Consider the following 22,430-nt stretch of genomic DNA (forward strand, 5'->3'; position numbering starts at 1 on the left):
GGGACCCTGCCAAGTCTCCCTTCCGCTTGCCCCCCTCGGCCTGCCCCCTCACCGCCCTCTCCAAGGAAACCAAGGCCTTGGGGGGGGGAGGGGCAAGGCTCTTAAAGGGACCAGGACACACACTTGGGCAAGGACCCCAGGGAGGGGCCTGGGCCTGGGTCCTGAGCATCCCCCAGGATAGCTGCATCTGCAGGGGGTGGGGAGAAAGCCCAGACTGGCACACCCACAGGGCACCCGAGGCTTGTCGAACAGAACTCTGAGCCCGGTCCTCAGCCTGACTGAGAAAGCTGCGTGAGTGAATGCTGGAAGGTGCCTGGTGGGCGGTCAGGCTTTGGAGAAAACCCTACAGACTGAGGGAGCTGGGGGATCACCCTGCCCTCCACCAGCCTGTCCCAGCGTCTGCTCTCCCAGCTCAAGTTCCATAGTGTAGGGGTGCCAAGTGCCCACTACTCAGGGAAACCCCTAACCTGACTCAATAGCAGCCTGCTGCAGGACTTCTCAGAGCCTTTACAGCTGACTCGAGTGTGGACCTAGGAGCACAAGACATGGTGGGCATGAAACCCTATCGGGCACAGCACCTTCCAAAATGAGGCCGCAGCACCCAGGCCTGTCCTGTCCTGACGTCCCCACGCTGGGGCTCAGCCACACCATCTTCAAGTGCAGCCAGAGCAGGTGACTTCTGAGGGCCTGCCCGCTCTGACTTCTCTGCTCTGTGTAACTCTCAGTTGTTTATTTTTAAAAAGGAAACTGCAAAACATTTGCAGCTTCTTAGAAAGACACAGGGAGCTGTCCTTTCAGAACCACAGACATGAACTCCAGGCGGTGCTTTTGGCCTTCGTCAACCCCGCCCCCACCGGTCCATCCTTCCGGACTCCCCTCCCCCGCCACCTAAACATCTGAGAGTTCTGAAAAGACTCCCTTTCCCTCCCTAGCAGCCCTACCCCCTAGGCCCTCACTGCCACTGGCCAGGCTGGCATAAGGGTGTGGGGGCGTGGGGGGGCGGCCTTGAGCCTCGCTGTGAGCAGTCGTCCCAAGTGTAGACGCTGAGCCTGTGTGTGCAAGAGTGCGTGTGCGACTGGGGGCGAGGCAGGTGGAGGGTCTGCACTGTGGGTGGAAAGCCTGAGTCAGACTTTCCGAGAAGAGCGTGTCACATGCTTGACGGGTGCATGTGTCTGCAAGAGGAGGCGGCCCTCCACACACATGGCACGTGCACAGTTGCATGTTGCATGTGAGCAAGCGCAAGTGACGCCAGGTGAGACGCTGCGTCAGGCTCAGTGTGTGCCCAGGGCCAGGAGTCAGAGTGTGCCCGGGCCGGGCACAGTGTGTGCCCAGGGCCAGGGGTCAGAGTGTGCCAGGGCCGGGCTCAGTCTGGTTTGGGGTCTAGGCTCCGGAGGTGACCAGGGCCAAGACTCAGTCATGGGTCAGAAGCTCACTGCTTCTCAGCTAAAGGTCGCTGCTGCTGCTGCTGCTGCTAAGTCGCTTCAGTCATGTCCGACTCTGTGCGATCCCATAGACAGCAGCCCACCAGGCTCCGCCATCCCTGGGATTCTCCAGGCAAGAACACTGAAGTGGGTTGCCATTTCCTTCTCCAATGCATGAAAGTGAAAAGTGAAAGTGAAGTCGCTCAGTCATGTCAGACACTTCACGACCCCGTGGACTGCAGCCTACCAGGCTCCCCCATCCATGGGATTTTCCAGGCAAGAGTAGTGGCTCTCAATTCCCACCGACCCCTCCCCCCCACCCACATACATACAATTCTGCAGACATGAGACCCTTTCTCATCCAAACATATACAAACACAGGCCCACGCCAGCACAGACCTGATCCCTGGGCACACCAGTGGAAGCAACCTGGGGCCCTGGCCCTGGTCCCCGCTTCGGGTCACCTGGGAAACCGTTGGCTCTTCGAAGCCTTTTTATGTGAGAGATGGCCTCACCTGGCCACGAAGGGAGGTGCTTCCAGCACAAAGCATGGGTGGGGAGAGCCAGCTGCCTCCCTCCTGCCCTGTGCCTCCACCCCGTCACTTCTGGGCCCCAGGCTGTCCAGCTCTGGGGCAAAAGCTTCGGTCCCTACCCTGAGCTGAAGCACCAACCTTCCAGAGCCTCGGCTTCTCCAGAAGTAACAGGCAGGGCTCCCAGGGCCACCCCCCGGGACTGAGCAGGGCACTGGTGGGCGCATGTGTTCTCGGGCACCTCCAACACGGGCCAGCTGCTGGCACCTTCCCCCTGTCCACAGGGCCCTGGGCCCAGGCACAGAGGCCTTAACAGTCCCACCTGTCCAGGGGTACTGGGAGAGGGCAAGGGAAGCCTGGGGTGTGGGCAGGCCCCCACACCTGAGAGAGGAGGGGCTAGTGGAGGCCACAGCCAGACGTGAGAGTCCCACGGGCCTGGCCGCTGTCCGCCGCCCATCCCCACTCTGTTCCCATATGCAAGCAGGCAGACTTCGGCCCCAGGGAAACTCCCAGGGGGCGGGATCTGCCCCGACCATACCCTGGGGACAGTGAGCCCGACACTCACTGGGCTGGCCAGGCCTCTCACAACCTGCTGCCCCCAGAGGACCAAGGGGAAGGATGCGTCCACCTTTCTGGAAAGCAATTTACTACTGAGGCCTTGAAGTTGTCCAGGGATTTGATGCCAACGAAACAACATAAATGTGAGCAGAGCTATTCAAGGGCAGGGCTGCTTGGTGAACCAGGCACCCTAGGGGCTCCAGGCCACCTTTGAACAGCCCAGTGGGAGGGTTTCTGGACTGTGGGGAGGGGCTTGTGCTGACATCAGGGGCCAGATGGAGTGGACGGCAGCCACATGATGCCCACAGGAGCCAGCCTTGGGAGGACGCGAGCCCTCGTTCTTGCCTTTTCTTTTTTCACCCTTTTCTGTCAGTCCATCTGGTGCAAAGTTTATGCCGCTCGCGAAACTCAGAGAAAAACAGTCTCCGGCACAAAGCCAGAGGGCTGGTTTCCTGGGGTCACGGGGTCCACCCCAGTGCTTCCCGGACATTGTCCTCACACACCAGAGCAGGCAAGGGCAGTGAAGTCCACACACGGGCCTGCACTCTCTCACCACGGGGCCTTCGCGCTGTTTGTTCCTTCTGCCAAAATGCTTGTCCCCATACACCCATGTGCAGTGCTGAGCAGGCGTCTCTCAAACACCACCCCAGAGAGGCTTCTGTGAACCTGCCCTCGGGCTCCTCACCCCACCTGCCACCAGATCCACTGCTTCCACTTCTTGGCACGCGGCATGACTGGGCAGTTTCACAGGGATCTGGATGCTCCTACTTTCCTGTCCTGCCTCACAGGGGACAGGAGGCTGAGCACCAGCACCTCCTAGAGTATGCTCTCAATGGTTAGGAATCACCGAAGAGGGACGGGCGGGAGGGTGGGAGGATGGATGGACAGATAGATGGATGGATGGGGTGGATGGAAGAGTGGATGGGAGGATAGATGGATGGGTGGGTGGATGGACAGATGGGTGGATAGATGGATGGGAGGATGGATGGATGGGAGGATGGGTGGATGGATGGATGGGAGGATGGATGGATGGATGGATGAGAGGATGGATGGATGGATGGGAGGATGGATGGATGGATGGGAGGATGGATGGATGGGAGGATGGATGGATGGGAGGATGGATGGATGGATGGATGGGAGGATGGATGGATGGATGGATGGGAGGATGGATGGATGGATGGATGGATGGGAGGATGGATGGCCAGATAGATGGATGGATAGGACAGGTGGGTGGAAGATTTTGATGGATGCATGGTAATCACACCCTTACCCAACAACTTCCACAGGTCCACAACTCCTACAAACTGCCCCTTGCAGCCTCCCTCCCACCCCACACCCCTGCCCCTATGGCTGCCCACTCTTACTGGCCATGCCTCACATTCCTCCTGTACCTTCCAACCTCCACACTTTTGCTCAAACTATTTCTGCCCGAGACCCCCCTCCATCCTCTGCCAGGAGAACATGTCCTCCTCACGTGTCGGCCACTCTGGGAGCCTCCCCTGCCCTCACAGGACACACCTCCATCATCGCACTGCCCATGGCATGAGGGACGTACCTCATGGCCCTGGGGCTGGCCTGGGGACTGGCAGTGCCGGGGCTGAGGGAGGCAGGTGGTGACAATGACATGCCGCTCTCTGACCACCCCCTCCCCAGTGGATACCAAACCTCCTGGGGGAAGGCCGAGCCCCCACCAGGCTCACCTGGTCCATCAGGTTCTAGCCGCCAAGCTCTCTCCTGCCCAGTTGCCCGAAACTCTGACCCTCCTTGCCTCTGAGGGCTGTCCCCACTTTGGGGCCTTTGCACAGACTCTTTCCTGTGACTACATGAGCCCCCACCTACCTTTCGCTTTGTCTCCCTGTGTCTGGGAGGAACCCTGCTCTGGGCGCCCATGCAGGTGCCGTGACCCTGAATCACAGCCTGGCCAGTCCAGCCCAGTGCCCCACCCCCACTCATAGCAGCAGGGCGACAGGGCCTGATACAGGCGGGTGTCACGTGCCGGGTAGGGAGCTGGGCCCGAGACCCCAGGAGTCCCCGTCTCTGCGTCCCATCAGTCACCCTGGGTCTCACGCAGCTGCCCTGCTCTGTGGCCACGCCCCTTTCCCTCACCTGGCCTGGGGGACCACTGCAGCCCTCTGGACCTGAAACCATGGACCTCCCTAGGAGGGGTGGGAAACTGGCTGGGTGGGCCTCCTGCGCCGTCAGTGCTGGACTAGGCAGGGAGACACTGTGCCCGACAGGGGAGGGCAGGGGATGGTCAGCGGGCAGCCCTGAACCTGGAGCCCAGGCCCCTCCCTCCTGGCCGCCGAGCCCGCCCCGGAGGCCGCACGGCTGAGACACTTACGGGTCCGTCTCGTCCCACAGGATGCAGGTCTGGTTGGTGGTGCCCTGGAAGAGATGGCGGAAGTCAGGCCACCTGCCCACCCTCGAGCCCCGCCCGAGGCGGTGTCCACGCAGGGTCCTGCTGCCCTGCCTGGAGCCCTGCCTCTGCTGCTCCCCAGAGACAGGGTTTGAGGAGGAGAAACTGAGGCCCAGAGCGGAGAAGGGGCCGGCTCAGCCCCCAGCCCTCTGCGTGGCCTCGGGCAGCTTCTGTCCCCTCTCTGGGAGGGGCTGGGCAGCAGCGGCCGCTTCTGCTTAATACGAAATAGCCACTGGGAGGGTCAGGGGCACAGACAGGGCTCGGCAAGCACCCCTGCCCCACAGGCTGCAGGGTGATTACAGACGGGCTCCCGCCTGATGAGGGAGGTGCCAGGCACAGAGAGGCTGAGCACAGCCCCGCGCCAGACGACACTGCCTGTCCTGGCTGGGGAGCGGGGTGGGTGTGGGCAGGCTCTTGGTGGTCGAGGGCATCTCAGGCCCAACGGAGAGCCCGGGGAGGAGGGCGTGGTGGGCCTGTGGGGGGGACATGGCAGAGGATGGCTCCATCCTCTCCAAGGAGCGGCTGGGCCGGAAGGGCCCGGGAGCAGCGGCCTCAGACCCGGGTTAGGCTGCATTCGGCTCCTTCAGTCCCTGCCTGTGACCCTGGGAAAGTCCCCGAAGCTCTGCCAGCCACTGTCCCACGCTGCTGTTCGGGGGTAAAGGAGCTCAAGGCCGGCCAGAGGCCGGGACGTGGGCGCACACGGGCACAGGTGGAGGGGCCCATGCACGTGGACATGCACATGAAGGGCACTCACGTTGTACATGTGGGCGAACTCGATCTCCAAGGGTGTGAGCAGGGAGCGAGGCGGGGGCTTCACCGTCACCGAGATGACCTTGGAGTTCAGGACAGTCGTGTTCCTGGGGGACAGCCGGCAGGCCATGCTGGGGTCAGGAGCCCCTCACCCCACCTCTTCTAGGCCTGGCCTCCCTGGTTCTCCACCCCCAGACCCGGCCTCCCCAGGCCCCCACCCCCAGACCCGGCCTCCCCGGGCCCCCACCCACCAGACCCGGCCTCTCCAGGGCCCCACCCCCAGACCCGGCCTCCCCAGGGCCCCACCCCCAGACCCGGCCTCCCCGGGCCCCCACCCCCAGACCTGGCCTCCCCGGGCCCCCACCCCCAGACCCGGCCTCCCCAGGCCCCCACCCACCAGACCCGGCCTCCCCAGGCCCCCACCCACCAGACCTGGCCTCCCCAGACTCCCACCTCCCGCAGGCCCGGCCTCTGCAGGCCCCCACCCCTAGACCCAGCCTCCCCAGACTCCCACCTCCCCCAGGCCTGGCCTCCCCAGCCTTCCACCCCCTAGATCCAGCCTCCCCAGGGCCCCACCCCTAGACCCAGCCTCCCCAGGCCCCAACCCGCCAGGCCCGGCCTCCTTAGGGCCCCATCCCCCAGACCCAGCCTCCCTAGGCCCCCACCCCCCAGGACCGGCCTCCCCAGGCCCCCACCCTTAGACTCAGCCTTCCCAGGCCTTCCACCCCTAGACCCGGCCTCCCCAGGCCCCCACCCCCGAGGCCCTGCCTCCCCAGCCCCCACCTCCACCAGACCCAGCCTCCCCAGCCCCGACCTGTGCCCGTGATGCCCACCTCTGCAGGGCCAGGAAGCTGCCCAGGTTTCGGTAAAGCACAGTGCCCACCACGAACACAGACGAGTCATCAGCCTCTGGAAGAGAGCACAGTGGTCGCTCTCCTCCCACCACCCCCAGGCCAAGGCCCTGCTGGGCAAGAGGAGTGCGTGTCCCCCCCGCCACCCCACCATGGACACAGCAACTGCCCTGGAGCTGGGGTACCTCCTCGGTCCCCCTGAGTGGCCCCTGAAAGCCAGGAGCAGGCAGGGCACAGTTTCTCTTCCTGGGAACTGGAATCGCCTGCTGTGACAACAGGCAAGACCCTCTCCCTCCCTGTGACGAGGGGTCCATTCAGCCAAGATTGCCTGGGGCCTCCCAACATAGCGAGAGCAAAGAGGGCTTCCTGGAAGAGGGGGCAGTCTCAGGAACACTGAGACTGTGTAGAAGAAACGGACACCACCCTAGCCCTTGACGCAGCACGTCAGAACTTCTGGAGTGCTTCTGGAGTGGGGCTGGGAAGTTCTTTGCGGGGACTGAGAAGTCCTAGACTCTGGGGAGCTCTTCCAGCCCCCTGAAGCCCTCACCTGCCAGCCCCGTGGAGAAGACACTCTTGGACACAGTGACCCTGTCCTCCGGCACCTTGGCCCAGTCGCCTGTGGCCCGCCAGCCCTTCATGGGGAAGCTGATGTCGGTGGCTCCGCTGGCTGGGAGCTTGTGGATGCTGAGGACTGTGGCGGGGTAGGGGGAGGTTAGACAACAGCGACAGACAAAGGGAGACAAAGACAGAGCGGTTTCAGGGTCCGGAGCCTCTGCCCTGGGACGGGAAGTTGGGTGGGACCATCACAGGGCTGCTCCTGGCTCAGGACAGGTGCAGTGCTTGTGGGGCCACCCAGCCACACCACTCGAGGGGTGTGCAGGGGCTACACGGAGTGCACAGGGCGCAGGGCCTTGGGTGCATAGGGTACAGGGCTACAGGACTGGGGTGAATGGGGGTGAGGGGTGTGCAGTGGGTGCACGGAGTGTATACGTGTAGGGTACACAGGTGCGAGTGCATGAGTGGGGTCTAGGGGAGAATGGGGCTGTGCAGATACATGGGGTGGGAGGGCTAATGAGGGGTGATGGGAGGAGTCCAGGGCCTCCTTTGGTGACAAAGGGTGGGCCCTGTATGTCCACTGGCTCCGGACAGGCTCCTGGAGGTGGAAGGCCAGGGACTCGGCCCGGGCCTAGCCCCCCTCCAGGGGCTGTGGGTGGTGCTGGGTGGCCAGGGGTCCAGCCTCTAGAGTGAAGTCCAGGGCCAGGGGGCTGAGAGCTGAGGTGGCCTCTGGGCCATGCCTGTCACATGTGGCCACAGAAAAACCTGCTTTCCGGCCACTCCCATCTCACCCGGAACAAGGGCCCTGTCAGCCCAGTGAGAAAGGGACCCAGGAGCCTGAAGCCACTGCTGACCCCGCCTCCAGGGGACCTCCAGGCCGGGGTCTCCCCACCTACAGGAGGAAGCTGCTCCCACTCCTCTGGCCTCAGGGGTCTCCCCAGCTCTGGGGTCCTGAGCTCGAAGGCGAAAGGCGGGACTAGGGCTCTAGGAACTTCTAGCTTAGCAGGCGTTCATCCCTGCCCGGGCAGGTCCCCGGGTGCATGCGAACAGGCACCGTGGGCCCAGAGGACACATCCCCAGAGGCCCAGGAGTCTCTACAGAGGCGGTGACCGTCGCCCTCCTTGGCGCTGTGTGGACCACCGCCGGGCATGGGCCCGGGCCCCACCCTGATTCCCCACTATGAGAAGATTATCTGGGGAGGTGCCCTCGAGAAATGTGGCCAGGAGAGCTGTTTAAGGGGACGTGGTGGTGATCACTGAGTGCAGCTGCTGCAGGTCCGTGTGCCAACAGCCATCGTCAACCTCCCAAGTCCAGGCCTGTCTGCAGCACTCTCCAGCCCCTCGAGGCCTGCACTGCCGCCTCCCCATTTGAGATTCTGCCAGTGCTCCTGAGCTGGGTGTCGCCAAGCCCCTCTGACAAGCGCTTCTGGGAGCAGAGTGCAACCTTGACTTCAAATCTCTAAGGTCCCAGCACAGCGGGTACTGGGGACAAGGCACCTTGGGCCCCCAGCTCCGGGGAGGTGGAAGCTGTGGCTGGGGCTTCCTGTTGCATCCCAAGACTCTAAGTGTCCAGGGCCTGGTCCAAGAGCACCCACACCAACCCCCTCCCAGGATCACATCCGACCATCATCAGGACACTCAGGTCTGTGCACCTGAGAACTCATAGGTCATCCTAGAACCCGGCCCGGGGGTCCTGAAGTTCCGGCACACCTGGCCAGAATCTGAGGCTGGAGGGCCCCGTCCAGGTGTGCCAGGTGAGGCCTGAGGGTCGGGAGAGCGAGGGACAGGCTTACCCAGGTTGTCTGTCACTTGGTAAGCATCCCGCAAGTCTTTCATGCGGAAGCCGATGACATCCACGAAGTCCTCCACTAGCCGGAAGAGCTCCTTGGCATTGGGGCCCATCTGGGGACGGGATGGGGGCGGGGTCAGGGAGCCTCAAGACAGTGGGGGGCAGTCCAGCCAAGAAGCCGCCAGAACTGAGCGTCACCCAAGACTCCTGCCCCCTCAGAGGGGACTCAGCCGCCTCCTTCCCTCATCTGTTCCCTCCTTGACGTGGTCCTGCTGGTCACTCCCTGCCCCGCAGGGCTCTGGACCTGACTTGGGAAGTGGAGCAGGACCTGAGTGTCCACTGCCGATTTGAGGATGAGAACACTGAGCGCAGAGGGGCTGTGGCGCTCTGGCCTATGGCTGGGTGTCCAGATGGGAGGACAGCAGGGGGTCTCTGGGCGCCGCAGGCCCTGGGTACAGGAGGAATGGCAGATTCCTGGTCAGTGTGGCGGGGGAGGCGGACCGTTCTCTCCAGATGAGAAGGGACTGCCACGTCCCGGCCTGTACCCTACGGCCAACACACTTTCTCAGACCCCTCCCTGAGCCCTGTGCGGTGAGCCTGTCATCTGACGGACGGGGACGCCGAAGGTTAGAAGGCTGAGTGATTTCCTGGAAGAGGCCGGGCTGGGATTTGAACCCAAGAGCCTGCCCTGAGCCGGCCTGGGGAGTGGGGAGGTGCGGAGACACCCGCAGCACCCCGGGTGGGCAGGCATACCAGCTGCGCCTCCTCCCACTTGTCCCGGTTCTCCTCGGCCAGCAAGTTGCTGATGATCTGCACGAAGTTCTGGAAGGAGAAGGAAGAAGGGCCAGTGAAAGGGCATGTGTGCTCGGCCTCTGCGACCCCAGGGCCTGCAGCCCACCAGGCTCTCTGTCCATGGGATTTCCCAGGCAAAGAATACTGCAGTGAACTGCCATTTCCTTCTCCAGAACAGAGAATAAGGTACCAGAGTCATGGCTCAGTGTGGCCGGCGTCAGAGTGTGGCCGGGGTCAGGTCTCAGTGCGGGGCCCGGCTCAGGGCTCAGTCTGAGGTCGGGACTCAGTCTAAGGCTGGGGTGGAGAATGCCCTCCTGGGCACCCACCTGCACGTCCCCAGGGGTCGGGCTGTAGTACGCCCGGCGGAAGATCTCTGTCATGTTCCTCAGGACGTCGATGGTGGACAGCAGGTCCCCGCTATAGCTGGTCCCATCCTGGGAGATTTCCACCAGGGTCTGGATGACCTCGGAGACGCCCTCCCCGGGCAGCCCACGCTGCGCCTTCGCTAGGTGCTCCCGGGTCTAGGGGGACGGAAGGTGCGGGTGCTGCGGCTCTGCAGGCGCCAAGGACCTCCACGCCCAGAGGGCGTTCTGCAGCCCCCAGCCACGCTGACCCGTGTCCACAGAGCGTGCCACTGGGGACGCAGGGTTATGTCTGAGAATGGGGGTAGAGGCAAGCCCTGGAGTGATGGGCGGGGCCCGGGGTGGTGACCCCGGCGCCCAGCCTCACCATCATCTGGATGTTCCGGTAGTCAATGGACACACAGCGGATATAGGTGGGGGGCTCCCAGTAGGCGATGCCTTCTTCATCCAGCTCACAGCGTCGCAGGATGAGACCTGTGGAGATGGGGGGTTGGCTCCATCGCCCACTTCCCAGAAGGATGCCTACGTCTGCCGCAAGAGTCCCACCCACCCAGCCACAGCTCCCAGGTGCCTTCAGCTCTCTTCATGGCCCCCAGCCCTGGAAGCAGACACTCGCCTGTGGCCGTATTCCAGGAGCAGAGCTGGCACAGGGGCCAGGCCCCCAGCGACATTTTCATTCAAAACATTTCTGAGCGGACACTGGAGCCTGGAGCCTGGTAGGAGCCAAACCTGCAGGCATCCTACCTGTGTGGAGGTTGAACCCTGGGCCGAGTGACGTGCTTCAGAGTTCAGCCCAGGGCTTCCCCTGGAGCCACTTCCTAACCAGAGCCCTGGTGAGAACCAACAGCCCACCGCTGCCCGGCTCCACCTCTGGGGTCAGGGGGCCCCTCATGACCCTGGTGTGCTGTGGATGCTGGGCAGCTTTGGGGCTGACTGGGGTCAGGTGTGGATGACCTTGAACACGGGCACAGTCTATGATCCAGACCTTACTTCCAGGGGGCCAGGCACAGCAGTGATGACCCTAGAGAACTGCCAGGACACTGTCACCCAACAGGAGCCACGGGGCAGGACAGGACACCTGGTCTACAGCATGGTGCAGAATGAAAACGAGGGGTCACAAGCAGACAAAGGCTAGAGAAGTGACACCATCCTGCAGCTTGCGTTCTCACTTTACTTCCCTGGATTTGCAAGATGCTACCCAGAACCTATATTATTCTGCAAACAAAACAGGGCACGGGGGCTGAAGCTACGGCTGGGAATACACAGCCTCCACCACAGTCACCAGCCTTATCGGGGGGTAGGGGGTGGGGAGCCCACAGCAAGTTCGTTTTACAGAAAGAAATGGAAGTTCAGAGACGGTAGGTACTTCCTGAATGTCACACAGCACACAGGGGTACAAAACAACACATGCTCCTCAGACAAGAGGGGAAAGGAACCCAAACTTTCACTGCAGAGCCCCTTCTGGGAGCCAACCCTGCTTTTCCCACACCTTGTATCACTCCATAGGTTAGCGTGGGGATTAAGATCACTGTGTTCAAACCCAACTTCCCAGTTACTGGCCAGGCAAGCCCAGGGCAAGGGTGTGGGCTCTGTGCCTCTGGTTTCCCACGTGTAAAGCGGTGACGTCGTGGAACATCGCACTAAGGGGCCTCATGCTGGCACTGGCTCCGGTGACTTAGGACATGGCAGCCCTGGGTCCCTGCCCGCACCTCTCTGGCCTTGGTGTGCATGGGGCTGCCCGGGCGGGGTCTGGGCCACGTGCCCTGTGCTGACAGCTCTCGGGCGGGCCTCCAGGGGCATCTCGGTGCCTCCAGCACATCCCGCAAGGAAGGGACAGGTGCCCTGCCAGCCCCTGCCCCCTTGGCCCTCACCTGTGGCATTGCGCGGACACCGGACTGCAGCCACCTCTCCGGCTGGGGTCTCCTTCCATACCACAGCTCCAAAGTTGTCCTCATCACAGATCTCGTGGGGCTCTGCCAAGGGCCAGAGATGTGAGTTGGTGGCAGAAGGGGGAATGCAGGGAGGAGCAGAGAGCTGGCAACAGGGTCAGGAGCGCCTAGACACCACAGGACATCCACCCTCGCAAAGTGGTTGTCCCCCAGCTGCACCCCGAATGCCTCCCCTGCCACTTGGGATGCGCCTCCTCAGGATCCAGCTCTGGGGTTGGGTGGAGACACTCACCGGGACACCGCTGGGCGCCACACTGCCGGTATTCATCCTGGGGGCCTTGGCAGGCTGCTCCCCCGAAGAAGGGCCCCAAGCAGGCGCGCTCCCGCCGCTGTGTGCCACCCCCGCATGTGACGCTGCAGCTGCCCCAGGATGCCCAGGCCTGCCACTTCCCATCCACTGCAGGACATGGCCACGCACGGAGGCACGAGAATGGGGATGAGGGGTAAGCAGGAGCCACAGGGACGCAGGGGTGGGGAGCCGGGAGCAGAAGGAAGTTGACACCAGGGAGGGGAAGGCAGAGCTCGGCTTGATACACGGATAAGACAAGTGCCCCATGTGCACTGGCCCCCGGGACCTCCCACCTCCCCCACATCCCATGGGCCTTGTTTCAGGGCCCCCAAGCAGCCCCCAGCCCGCCAAGTGACTCAGGACCGCAGGTCCCCACCCACAGGCCCAGGGGCATGGCCTGACCTGGACACTGCTGCAGGAAGCAGTCTCGCGTCTCTACCCAGTGGCCCTGGCACTCGGCACCCCCGTACGAAGGCCCGTTGCACTCGCGCGTGCGCTGCTGCCGGCCCTGGGAGCAGCTGGCAGAGCACGTGCTCCAGCTGGACCACTCGTTCCAGTTTCCATCCACTGCCCGGCCCAGGGGAAGAAGGACAGGAAGCCAGCGTGAACAGCCAGGGCCCACACCCCATCTGGGGTACAGGTGTGAGCACCCCACAAAGTCTGAAGCATGGGTGTGACACTCAAGGAAGTCCCAGCACCCCAACACCCCTGGTGCACCAGTGAGAACAATCCAGGTTCTCTGGCCTACAGCCTGGGGTTCCAATCTCATCTCTGAGGCCCCAGTAGGTGGGCCTGAGTGGGCAAAGCTGGGCTCCGGGGGCTGGTCGGTGGCCCACTGAGTCCTTTCCTATCTCACCCCACCCAGCGCCCTCCCTCTCACCTACCAGGGCACAGAGCGATGTTGCAGAACTTGGTTTGCTTTTCTGGGCCCTCACAGGGGTTGCCTCCAAACTGGGGCGGCCTGCAGGTGCGTGTGCGGTCCCGGAAGCCACGACCGCAGGTGCTGGAGCACAGGCTCCAGGGCGACCACTCGTCCCAGGCGCCATGCACTACGGAGGGAACACAGCGCTCTGCGACCCCTGTCCGGCCCAGCCGGCAGCCAAGTCACCTGCCCCGGACTCCCCGCCCCCGGCCCTGACGCCCCGCCCCGACACCACGCCCCTAACCGGACTCCCCACCCCCGGCCTTGACGTCCCGCCCCGACACCACGCCCCTAGCGGACGCCCCGCCCCCACCCCTGACGGCCCGCCCCGACACCACACCCCTACCCGACGCCCCGCCCCCGGGCCGGCGCCCCGCCCACCTGGACACACGGCCGAGTTGTTGCAGAGCCGCTGCTCCCGCAGGGGCCCGCTGCACTGCGTGCTGTAGGAGGACGACACGCAGAAGCGCGTGCGCGTCTGCCAGCCCTCTCCGCAGGTGCTGGAGCACACGCTCCACGGGGACCACTCCTCGGCCGCGGGGTCACCTGTGGGCCCAGACCTACAGCATCACAGGCCTGCTGCTGCCCCTGTCCCTGCGCTGCGGTCAGACCCCCCCAGGTGGCCGCAGCAAGGCCCGTGAGCCCCCCTCCTTTTTTCTTTTTTTCTCGACAGGCCCCTTCGCCTCACACCACTTCTCCTAAATCCAGTGTGCCTGGAGACCAGCGCCTGGCACCTGAGAGGTTAGTCTAATTATGGGAAATTATTACAGTCATTAATTGGAATCAGCAGCAATTAATAACGTACAGTATTTGCCCAAAGACCTAATACCCTGGAACCAACTTTCCCCACTTCCCAGTTTTAGTGCGTTTGCTGTCAGCCCCACCCAGACGCTGCCACTTACCTGTCTGCGGGGCCGGGAACCCAAACTGCTGCAGGTCGTCCCCCAGCTCCTCACGCCGCCGGGCATCCGTGGACCGCAGGGACTGGCTCCTGGAGTTAGTGCGCCCAGCGGCTGCAGGGCGGGTCCAGGTAAGCGCCCAGGCCCTGGCCTGCGGCTCCCGCCCTGCAGCTCTAGAGGGGCGCTCTTGGCCCTTTGTCCCTCAGTCCTCAGTCACAGTAGGGCTCAGGCTTGCCAGTACCAGGGCCACTTGGTCCCACTGGGCAGCTGAGAAACCTGGGACCAGGGCACCCTTGTCTGGTGCCAAGCCCTGTCTGGTCCAGACTCCCCTGTCCTGCGCCCCTCCCTCTCTTCCCCTGGGGCCCGCAGCATCACCCGCAGGGTACCAGGTGTGAATGGCTGCTGCTGTCCCCTCCTTAGCATCCCGCCTGCGGTCCTGCGCCCCGCGGTCCAGCCCAGACACCACAGGGCCCTCCCCAGGCTTCAGAGATGAGCTCCTCTCCCCAGGAAAATTCATCGGGGAAGAAACAACCCGAAGAATGACAGTCTCATTATAACTTGATTTAACTTTATGGAAGCAGCAGCTAAAATATGCATGAGGTCATTAGAGAGCCTTATTAGAGAAATACATCCTGGAGGCAAGATGCAACTGGGACAGGCAGCTCTGGTCAGGGCTGGGGATCGGGGTGGAGGGAGAAGCCTCACTGACAGCCTTCCGCGTGCACCCAGAATTCCCAGTCCTCAGGTGCTAAGACAGCCACATCCAGTCTAACACCTGGTCCCGCCCCTCCTCCTAGGCTGTTACTTCTGAAGCCACCCGGCCAGGACGGGGAGTTGGCCCCGCCCTTGGCTAGGCCCCACCCCTGGTCCCGCCCCTCACAGCCCGAGCCCGGCCTAGCCTGGCCCCGCCCTTGGCTAGGCCCCACCCCCAGATCCCGCCCCTCACAGCCCGAGCCCGCCTAGCCTGGCCCCAGCACCTTCCCTGGTCCGGCCAGACCCAGCCCCCCGCCCTTTTCCCCACCTGGCCCGGCCCGGGCCCCTCCTTCTCCCCCCCACACCCCGCGACTCTGCCCGTCCCACCCGTCCGCGCACTCACGGCCGCAGGCCTTGCGGTTGCACAGGCGGCCCTCCTCCAGCACCCCTTCGCAGCCGCCGCCCTCGATACCCGGTGCGGGCAGGCAGGTGCGCGTCCGCGTCTGCAGGCCTCCCCCGCAGTCCCGCGTGCACTCGCCCCATAGGGACCACAACTTCCAGCCGCCTGGTGGGAACCAGAGGGCAGAGTCAGGGCCGGGGTCAAAGGGCTGCGATGCCTTTCAGGCAGTGTCTCAGGGATCTCGAAGGGGTCTGGGGGTAGAGCGGCCCCTGCGAAGAAGCCTCGGCGTCTTAACCAGCGCAGTGCCCTGGAGGGTCAGCCAGGAGGCGAGAGTGGGCCTGGATGAGGTTAGCGATGGGGTGCGAAGCATAGGCGGCCGGCAGGGCAGGGAGAGGCCGAGGTGCGACCCCAGTTCCCTCTGGGGTCTGAGTGCTTTCTGGCTCTGTTTACAGGCTCCCAGGCCAGGGTCTGCACGGACTCTGAATTTAGGTCCCCAGTGTAGCGGCTGGATCCAGAGCTGGAGCCCTAGGCAGGTCTGAAGAATGAATGAATGAAAGGCACCCCGCCCACCCCAACAGCTGCCTTATTCTCAGGGCCCAGTGAGGGGGTGGGGGCAGAGCGGGCTCTTCTACTTGGCACCGAGCCTCAGCCCCTGTGGATCCCTTCCCCATGGCCCTCAGTCTAGTTTCCTCTAGACCTGTTCACCCTGCCCCCATGATCTGTGTGTTCATTACCCCATCACTCAGGGACACCAGAGGCCCCACACCTGGTGGCCTAGTGAGGTCTCACACCCTGGGCCCCGCCAGGCCTCCCCTCCCCTACACACAGCAGAGACTGGCCTCCAGGCCCCTCTGGCCACCCTCCTTCAGCCCTCTCACGGATCTTCATCCCAGTCCTGTCCCCTCAAGCATCATGACCTCATGTCCCTGAAGGTCTGAGCCCCTTGGTGGCCCCAGTGCCACCGAGGACACTGAAGTGAAGTCGCTCAGTCGTGTCCGACTCTTTGTGACCCCATGGACTGTAGCCTACCAGCCTCCTCTGTCCATGGGATTTTCCAGGCAATAGCACTGGAGTGGTTTGCCATTTCCTTCTCCAGGGGATCATCCCGACCCAGGGATCGAACCCGGGTCTCCTGCATTGTAGACAGATGCTTTACCATCTGAGCCACCAGGGACGTCACCAAGGACACTAAGAGCCTCCAAGTACTGGGGAGGCACTGAGGGGTGAGGAGCAGGAGGCCAACATCTTGGGCGAGAGCTGGGCTGCACTGATGGGTTCAGGGAGGGGCTGCTTCATCCGGGCATTCAGTCCATAGGCCAGATGGCTCCCGCCCTGAGGGACTCTGGTGCTGCCACCCCATTTGTCCTCAGGAACTCCAGGGCCCCTTGCTCCCAGAACAGCAGGGTCAAGTCAGACCCAGCAAGGGCATGCGCAGGTCACCAAGCACCTACCGTGGGCTGGGTGCCCAGCACACAGCCCCTGATACAGACCCCAGGAACGGGGCAAGGAGATGGCACTGCCCAGGCCTGGCACTGGGAGTCAGCCTGGAGCTGAGCCACTGCCCCACCTGGGGCGGGAGCAGGGGAGCCAGGCTGGCCGAGGGCAAGTCGCACCTGGCCCCGCAGGAGGGCCCTTTGGCCTCTCGGAGCCTGGCTTCTCTGGGGAGACGTGGGGGAGAGGCAGACTGTGCAGATCCCTAGGGTGGGTGCTGGAGCCGAAAGACGGGGTTCATGTGGGGGCCCCCCACCCACTGCCCTGGGATGGTCAGGTCCACCCCACCCTGCCCTCATGCCCTCCACCTGAAGATGAGGGCACGTCTAACCAAGTCTGCCGCCTGTGATGGCAAGCAGCAAGAAACGATGGGGAGACCACAGGTGTGGGGTCTCAGTCGATGCTAGAAAATCCCATTTTGTGTGTGTGTGTGTTTTGGCACTCTGCCCAGCGTCTGGGCTCTTAGTTCCCAGACCAGGGACCTGACCCGAGCCAAGGCAGTGAAAGTGTCAAGTCCTAACCACCGGTCCACCAGGGAATTCCTCCAGAGAACCTGCTTTGATGCGCAGCAAGTTGGGCGTCCAGGTGCTGAGTTCTGTCCTGTGCCTGTGCTGACCAGCAGGGGGCGCCGGAAGCAAATGAATGGCAGGCAGGGGAGGGGGCCCAAGATCCACCCCCCTCCCCATTCAGAAGGCAAGGTTCATTCACCCTCCAGGCCCCCAAGCCATCGAGGATCCTTCTCTGGCCTCAAGAGGGCCCCTTCCCAAGTGTCTCGCCTCCCCTGGAGCCCAGAGAGGCAGAGCCTCAAGGGCACACAGAAGTCAGGCCTCCTGTTCTCAGACCTGCCCTGCAGTTGGGACACGCAGGTGGGTGGGGCAGGTGGACAGGCCAAAGCACCCCGACAGGGGACCGGCAGGAGGGGCTGGCTCTGACCTTAATTGCGTGGTCTGTGGGTGGGCATGGGCCCTGCTGTGCCCCTCCCGCACACGCAGTGCAGAGGGGCCCGGGGAGGACCTTGCCAGGGCTGCAGAGTAGAGGCCGGGCTGAGCTTTGCAGGGACCCTGGTTCCTGGGGGCCAAGGGCCCTGGTTCTGAGCCCCTCCTGGGCCTGGGCTTGATGCCCTGTGCTCCCACCAGGGCCTCTCTGCCCCCATTGTCCACGTGAGAAGTCTGAGCCTGCCCTAGTGACAGAATGCTTGGGCTCCCCTAGTCAGGATGGGCTGAGTAGGTTGTTGGACCTGAGCCCCCACCCTTCAAGGCCCGGTGCTCCCGCAAGGCTGGCCCTCAGGAGGCATCCTGGGCAGCAGAGTCCTGTCTTCCCCACTTCCTGTCCGCCCTCCCCGCTTGGCACCAGATGCCTCAGGAACCTGGAGTCCCAGTCCACCCAGGAACCAGGTGTGGACCCACTTAAAGCAGAGGAAACTGAGGCTCAGAGAGGGGTGGTCCAGACAATCGGGAGCTGGTGAGGCTCCCCCCACCCCATCCCACAGGACAATCTGCCCTGGAGTTGAGGAGGCAAGCAGGCCTGAGCCTCACCAGGCAGGGGACTCCAGGGTCCCCAGGGCTGGGAAGGAGCCAGAGCATGGAGGCTGCCACACAGATATGACTTGGTTTTGAACTGCAAATGCCTGTGTCCCAGGGGTTCGGGGTGTGCAGCCAGCAGACCAGGGCATGCGGAGTGGGTGGGGGGTGCCCAGGACAGCCCCTGGTGCACACTGCCCGTGAGTGGCTCTGAGGGTGTGACAGGCTGAGGCTGCCCAGACACGGGGCCTCACTGCCGCCACTTCAGGCGCCTTCCCTCGGGGCCCGGTGGTCGGCAGGAGCCCCACAGCCATGCCCATTTGATAGCAAGGGGAGCCGGGACCAGGTCCCCAATCAGATTCCAAGCACTGCCCCTGCAGCCATCAGACAAGGCAGGCTGCCAGCAGCACTCGAAGCCCCTGGCCTGGGGCCGGGGTCTCACCGGCTGAGCCCCTGTCCTGTCACACTGACACGGAGGAACGGGGAGGCTGGAGTTGGAGGCCGGCCTGGCCGCAGGGACACGGCGGGCCTGTCCTGCCTGTCCCCCCTTGCTGCCCCAGCCCAGCCCCCGTGTGGAAGCCTGAGTGACGTGGAAGCTGGCAGTGGGTGGGAGAGAGAGGGTGTCCAAGCCAGGCTAATCGGAGGATGCCACTTGGTTCCCATGGCAACTGCTGCAGAGCTCAGTCTTTCAGGATAGACTCAGGTTAGGCCTCAGCTGCCAAAACACCCACTATTTCAGGGCTGGTTACCTTGGTGACCCAGGTGGTGGGGACGTGGTAGGGGGAGGGGAAGGAGAGGAAGGGTCATATCAGGAGAGGCCAGGCAGGGGGTCCACTGGCTCAGAGGACAGACTGCCCCCTGGGCCTGGGCCTGACTCTGCTCACATGTTGATTCCCAATCCTGATCACACACGGCCTTGATCCTCATCACAGACTGACTTCTGATCCTCAACACAGGATCCCTGTCGCATCCCGAGCCCTGACCGCTGATGCACGCTCGGTTAATGGCAGCTGCTATCTCTGTTATCGTTTTTACTGTGTGTTGTCACACATGGGTGACACCTGACAAATGTTCACCAGGCAAGCACGTCCACAACCAGGGAGTCCCCCAGGCAGGTCTCCGGGGGCCTGCAGAGCTGGGCTCAGAGGAGCTCAGGCCACCCTTTGCTGGGTGACCATGGGGCTCTTGGGGTGGGTGGGCTTTGAAGGGGCAGCAGAAGAGTGGGCAAGGCTGGGGGGTGGGCTGCCCCTCCAGGCCCGGAAAGAAGCCGCCATTCTTCCCAGGCTCAATGCCCCCTCTGTCTGGAAGCCTCATTTCCATCTCATTAAGGGATGAATAGAGCCAATTAATGGCCGCCAGGCAGCCTTGGCCACCCAGGAGAGCGGACACACGGCGAGGGGTCTCCAGGCCTCCTTCCCACCCTGGCACCCCTATCTGGAGGCTGTGGTCGCCCCGGTCCCTGGGTCCCTGTGCCCCAGTGGGCTGGGGCGGGGCACTCAGGAAGGCCCTCTTCCCGCTGGGCCTCCCCGCCTCCTGGGTCCCCTTTGGAGGAGGCAGTCTGCACTTCCTGTCTCGTCCAGCAGAGGTCTCCCCAGTCCAGCAGGTCACGCAGCACCGCCTGTTTCCGCCCCGCCCCTGACCATCAGGCTGGGGTCCCTTCGCAACCACAGTCCAGCCCCCGGGAGGATTGCAGCCCCCAGAGTCAAGGCCTGCCCTGCAGCATGCAGGTTCTTCCTCTGAGCCCCTTGCATGGATGTGCAAATGAAGGCCACAGGGGATGGGCAGCCCCGCTCTGGCTCCATAAGTCCAAACTTGGTGCATCCTTCACCAAGGCCTGAGGCTTCCACTGTCAGGGCCCGAGCGACCAGCAAGCTGCCCAGCTGCAGGAGGCACTGTGGGATCTCAGGACGGAGCTGAGAACCGCAGCCACTGCTCACAGGCCACTTGCCAGAGGAGGAGGACGAGGAGAGTTCCTCCATGCAGAACAGAGGCGCTGGACCCTACAGGCAGGTACTGTCCCCATTTCACAGAAGGAAACTGAGGCTCGGCAAGTCAGTGATAGGACCCCGTCTGCAGGGTTAGTCCGGCAGGCGCCCCCTGTCCTAAGAAGGATGCCTGTTACAAGCCCAGACGAAGGCCTGGGTCCTGCCTGGCTTTGCAGTTTCGATGCTGGATGACCTGGGCAGGTCTCTTCCCCTCCCAGAGCTTTGGCTACACAACTCACAGCCCTTCCCGCTTCGGGGGAAGCGAGGCCCCAGCAGGGCCACAGCTCCCAGCCTCCCAGCTGCAGGGTGGTGTGGGAACCCCCCTCTGGGCGGCCCCCCGTGTGCTCTTATGGGCTCCACGAGGTCACGTCCTCCTCTGTCCACCTACAATACCCGGAGGTTGTCTGCCTGGAGCTGGAAACCTTGTTTTCCAGGTTTTCTAAGTTGGCCCTTGCGCAAAAGAATAGCTCCCCGGGCTGGGATGAAAACCATCCTGGCAGGGAAGCCTTGACCCTTCCTGCTCCTGTCCCCTGCCCCGGGTCCCTAACACATTCTTGGTCACCCCTAAACTCCAGAGACATATCCTTCCCCCTGAAGTACCTCCTCCCATCAGAGCCCTGCCTCTCTCCACACACTGCAGCCCTTAGAGAGGGTAGCTGTGCGGCATTGAGGGTGGGAATTACTCCAGAGCCCATGGGGTGTCAGGGCAGGGGCGCCCAGCTGAGAGCGGACAGGCCTGGAGGCACCGGGGCGCTCAGCCTGGGGTAGGTCACGGCTGCTAGGCCCAGCATCCCCGCCTTACGCACGCTGGGGATGTCACACACTCAGGCTCCAGCCCAGCCCCACCCCACCCATGCAGGCACTTGGGGGAGGCACACATGTGCACACGCAGGGTCATGAACACACAGGGACACACACATATGCACAGGGACACGTATGCGCACACACAAGAACACACGCACACACAAGAACACACGCGCACACACAGGAACACACACACACAGGGACCCACACACACACACAGGGACACACACACACACACTGGCCCCCAGCCCCCAGGATGCCGCTTTTTCATTATCTTACATGTCGCTTCTGCAATAAAATTCTTTAATTAAAACATGAATATTTAAAGCAACCCTTGAGAGAAATGGCCCCATCTCACCAGAGGCAGAAAAATGTAGAGAGACTCTGGAGGGGGCGGGAGCGGGTGGGCTGTGCAGAGGGGTGGCCGGCTGGGGGCAGGGAGCGGTGCTCTGGCCTGAGGAAGGCTTGCCAGTCGGACGCATGGCGTGGCCATGTGGCGTTTGGACAGGCCGGGCGGGGGCAGGGCTGAAAGTGGGCCATGGGCTGGCCTGGGCCGCCTGCTCACTCTGGGCATCGCACGGCCCCCTCGAGCCGGGACGGAGGACACGCCTTACCCAGACTCCCCTGCTCGGTGTGGGGGGCACGGCTCCGGGGCACAGGCTCCGCAGCACGCTATGGGGTCCAGCTCAGCTGTGTGTCTTCTGAATGACTGCTAGACCTCTCTGGCCCGTAGGCCACCTTGCCCCTACACACACACACCCAGACCCTCTCACCTGAGCTCTTGCAGAAGAAGCCCTGGGTGGCCAAGAGCTGCTCTGCTCCGGGTCTCCCCTTTCAAGCTGTGTGAGCCTGCCCGCAGCCTGGACCCTCTGTGCCTCCCCCTACTCAACATGCATTTATCAAGGGCCTGCTGCCTCCAAGGGCTGGGCCACTGCAGGGCGTCGCCAGTGAGCCGGGCCAGCTCCCCTGCCCCACGACGGGGACATCCTGGCAGGGACAGAGTCAGGACACAGGAAATTCTCTGGTGTGCACAGGCGATTCCATGTGGGAAGAGAGGGGGAGAGAGTGAGGAGACAGTGGGCCTGGGGCTGCCGCCACGTGCCATCTGGGCAGCCCCTGAGAGAGGGGCCATGTGGGGAGAGAGTTCCGGGCCCGGGAGCACCCCAGGCAGAGCTCCTGGGCCGGGAGGCGGGTCCTCGCTGGCGGCCACCTGGGCGGCTGGGAAGAGTGAACTGGTTAAGGGGCCGTGGTGTAACCTGCTGACGCCACGTGTACTCCCAAGGCCTCAGAAGCATCAGGGCCTTCTGAGTCCAGGCACGGGCACGGGGTCTGCGCCACTCCTGGGTGGGGGTGACCACCTCCTGTTCCTGCTGCCCTGCCCCTCAGAGTCGAGCTCCTCACTTCCCGGTGGCAGCCCCAGCCCGCATGCCCTCCAAACTGTCTTCCACAAGGCAG

At 63.4% G+C, this 22,430-nt stretch overlaps 1 protein-coding gene across 3 annotated transcripts in view; it reads right to left on the minus strand.

The window, feature by feature from the left end:
- Positions 1-22,430, minus strand: part of ADGRB1 (adhesion G protein-coupled receptor B1) — a 63,364-nt gene that overhangs the window by 37,680 nt on the left and 3,254 nt on the right. For 2 of the 3 annotated variants that reach the window (XM_068983659.1, XM_068983657.1), the window contains exons 2-16: positions 15,179-15,340; positions 14,086-14,196; positions 13,565-13,729; positions 13,148-13,310; positions 12,664-12,839; positions 12,205-12,369; positions 11,895-11,996; positions 10,391-10,497; positions 9,988-10,182; positions 9,623-9,691; positions 8,874-8,982; positions 7,074-7,217; positions 6,509-6,584; positions 5,680-5,782; positions 4,851-4,894 (exon numbers count right to left, since the gene is read on the minus strand). In XM_068983659.1, the coding sequence (XP_068839760.1) occupies positions 4,851-4,894; positions 5,680-5,782; positions 6,509-6,584; positions 7,074-7,217; positions 8,874-8,982; positions 9,623-9,691; positions 9,988-10,182; positions 10,391-10,497; positions 11,895-11,996; positions 12,205-12,369; positions 12,664-12,839; positions 13,148-13,310; positions 13,565-13,729; positions 14,086-14,196; positions 15,179-15,340 (1,891 nt within the window). Of the gene's footprint in view, positions 1-4,850; positions 4,895-5,679; positions 5,783-6,508; positions 6,585-7,073; positions 7,218-8,873; positions 8,983-9,622; positions 9,692-9,987; positions 10,183-10,390; positions 10,498-11,894; positions 11,997-12,204; positions 12,370-12,663; positions 12,840-13,145; positions 13,311-13,564; positions 13,730-14,085; positions 14,197-15,178; positions 15,341-22,430 lie in introns of all 3 variants that reach the window. The other variant, XM_068983658.1, reaches the window with a different exon arrangement.

Source organism: Capricornis sumatraensis, chromosome 11 (genome assembly GCF_032405125.1).
Source record: "Capricornis sumatraensis isolate serow.1 chromosome 11, serow.2, whole genome shotgun sequence".
NCBI lineage: Eukaryota > Metazoa > Chordata > Mammalia > Artiodactyla > Bovidae > Capricornis > Capricornis sumatraensis.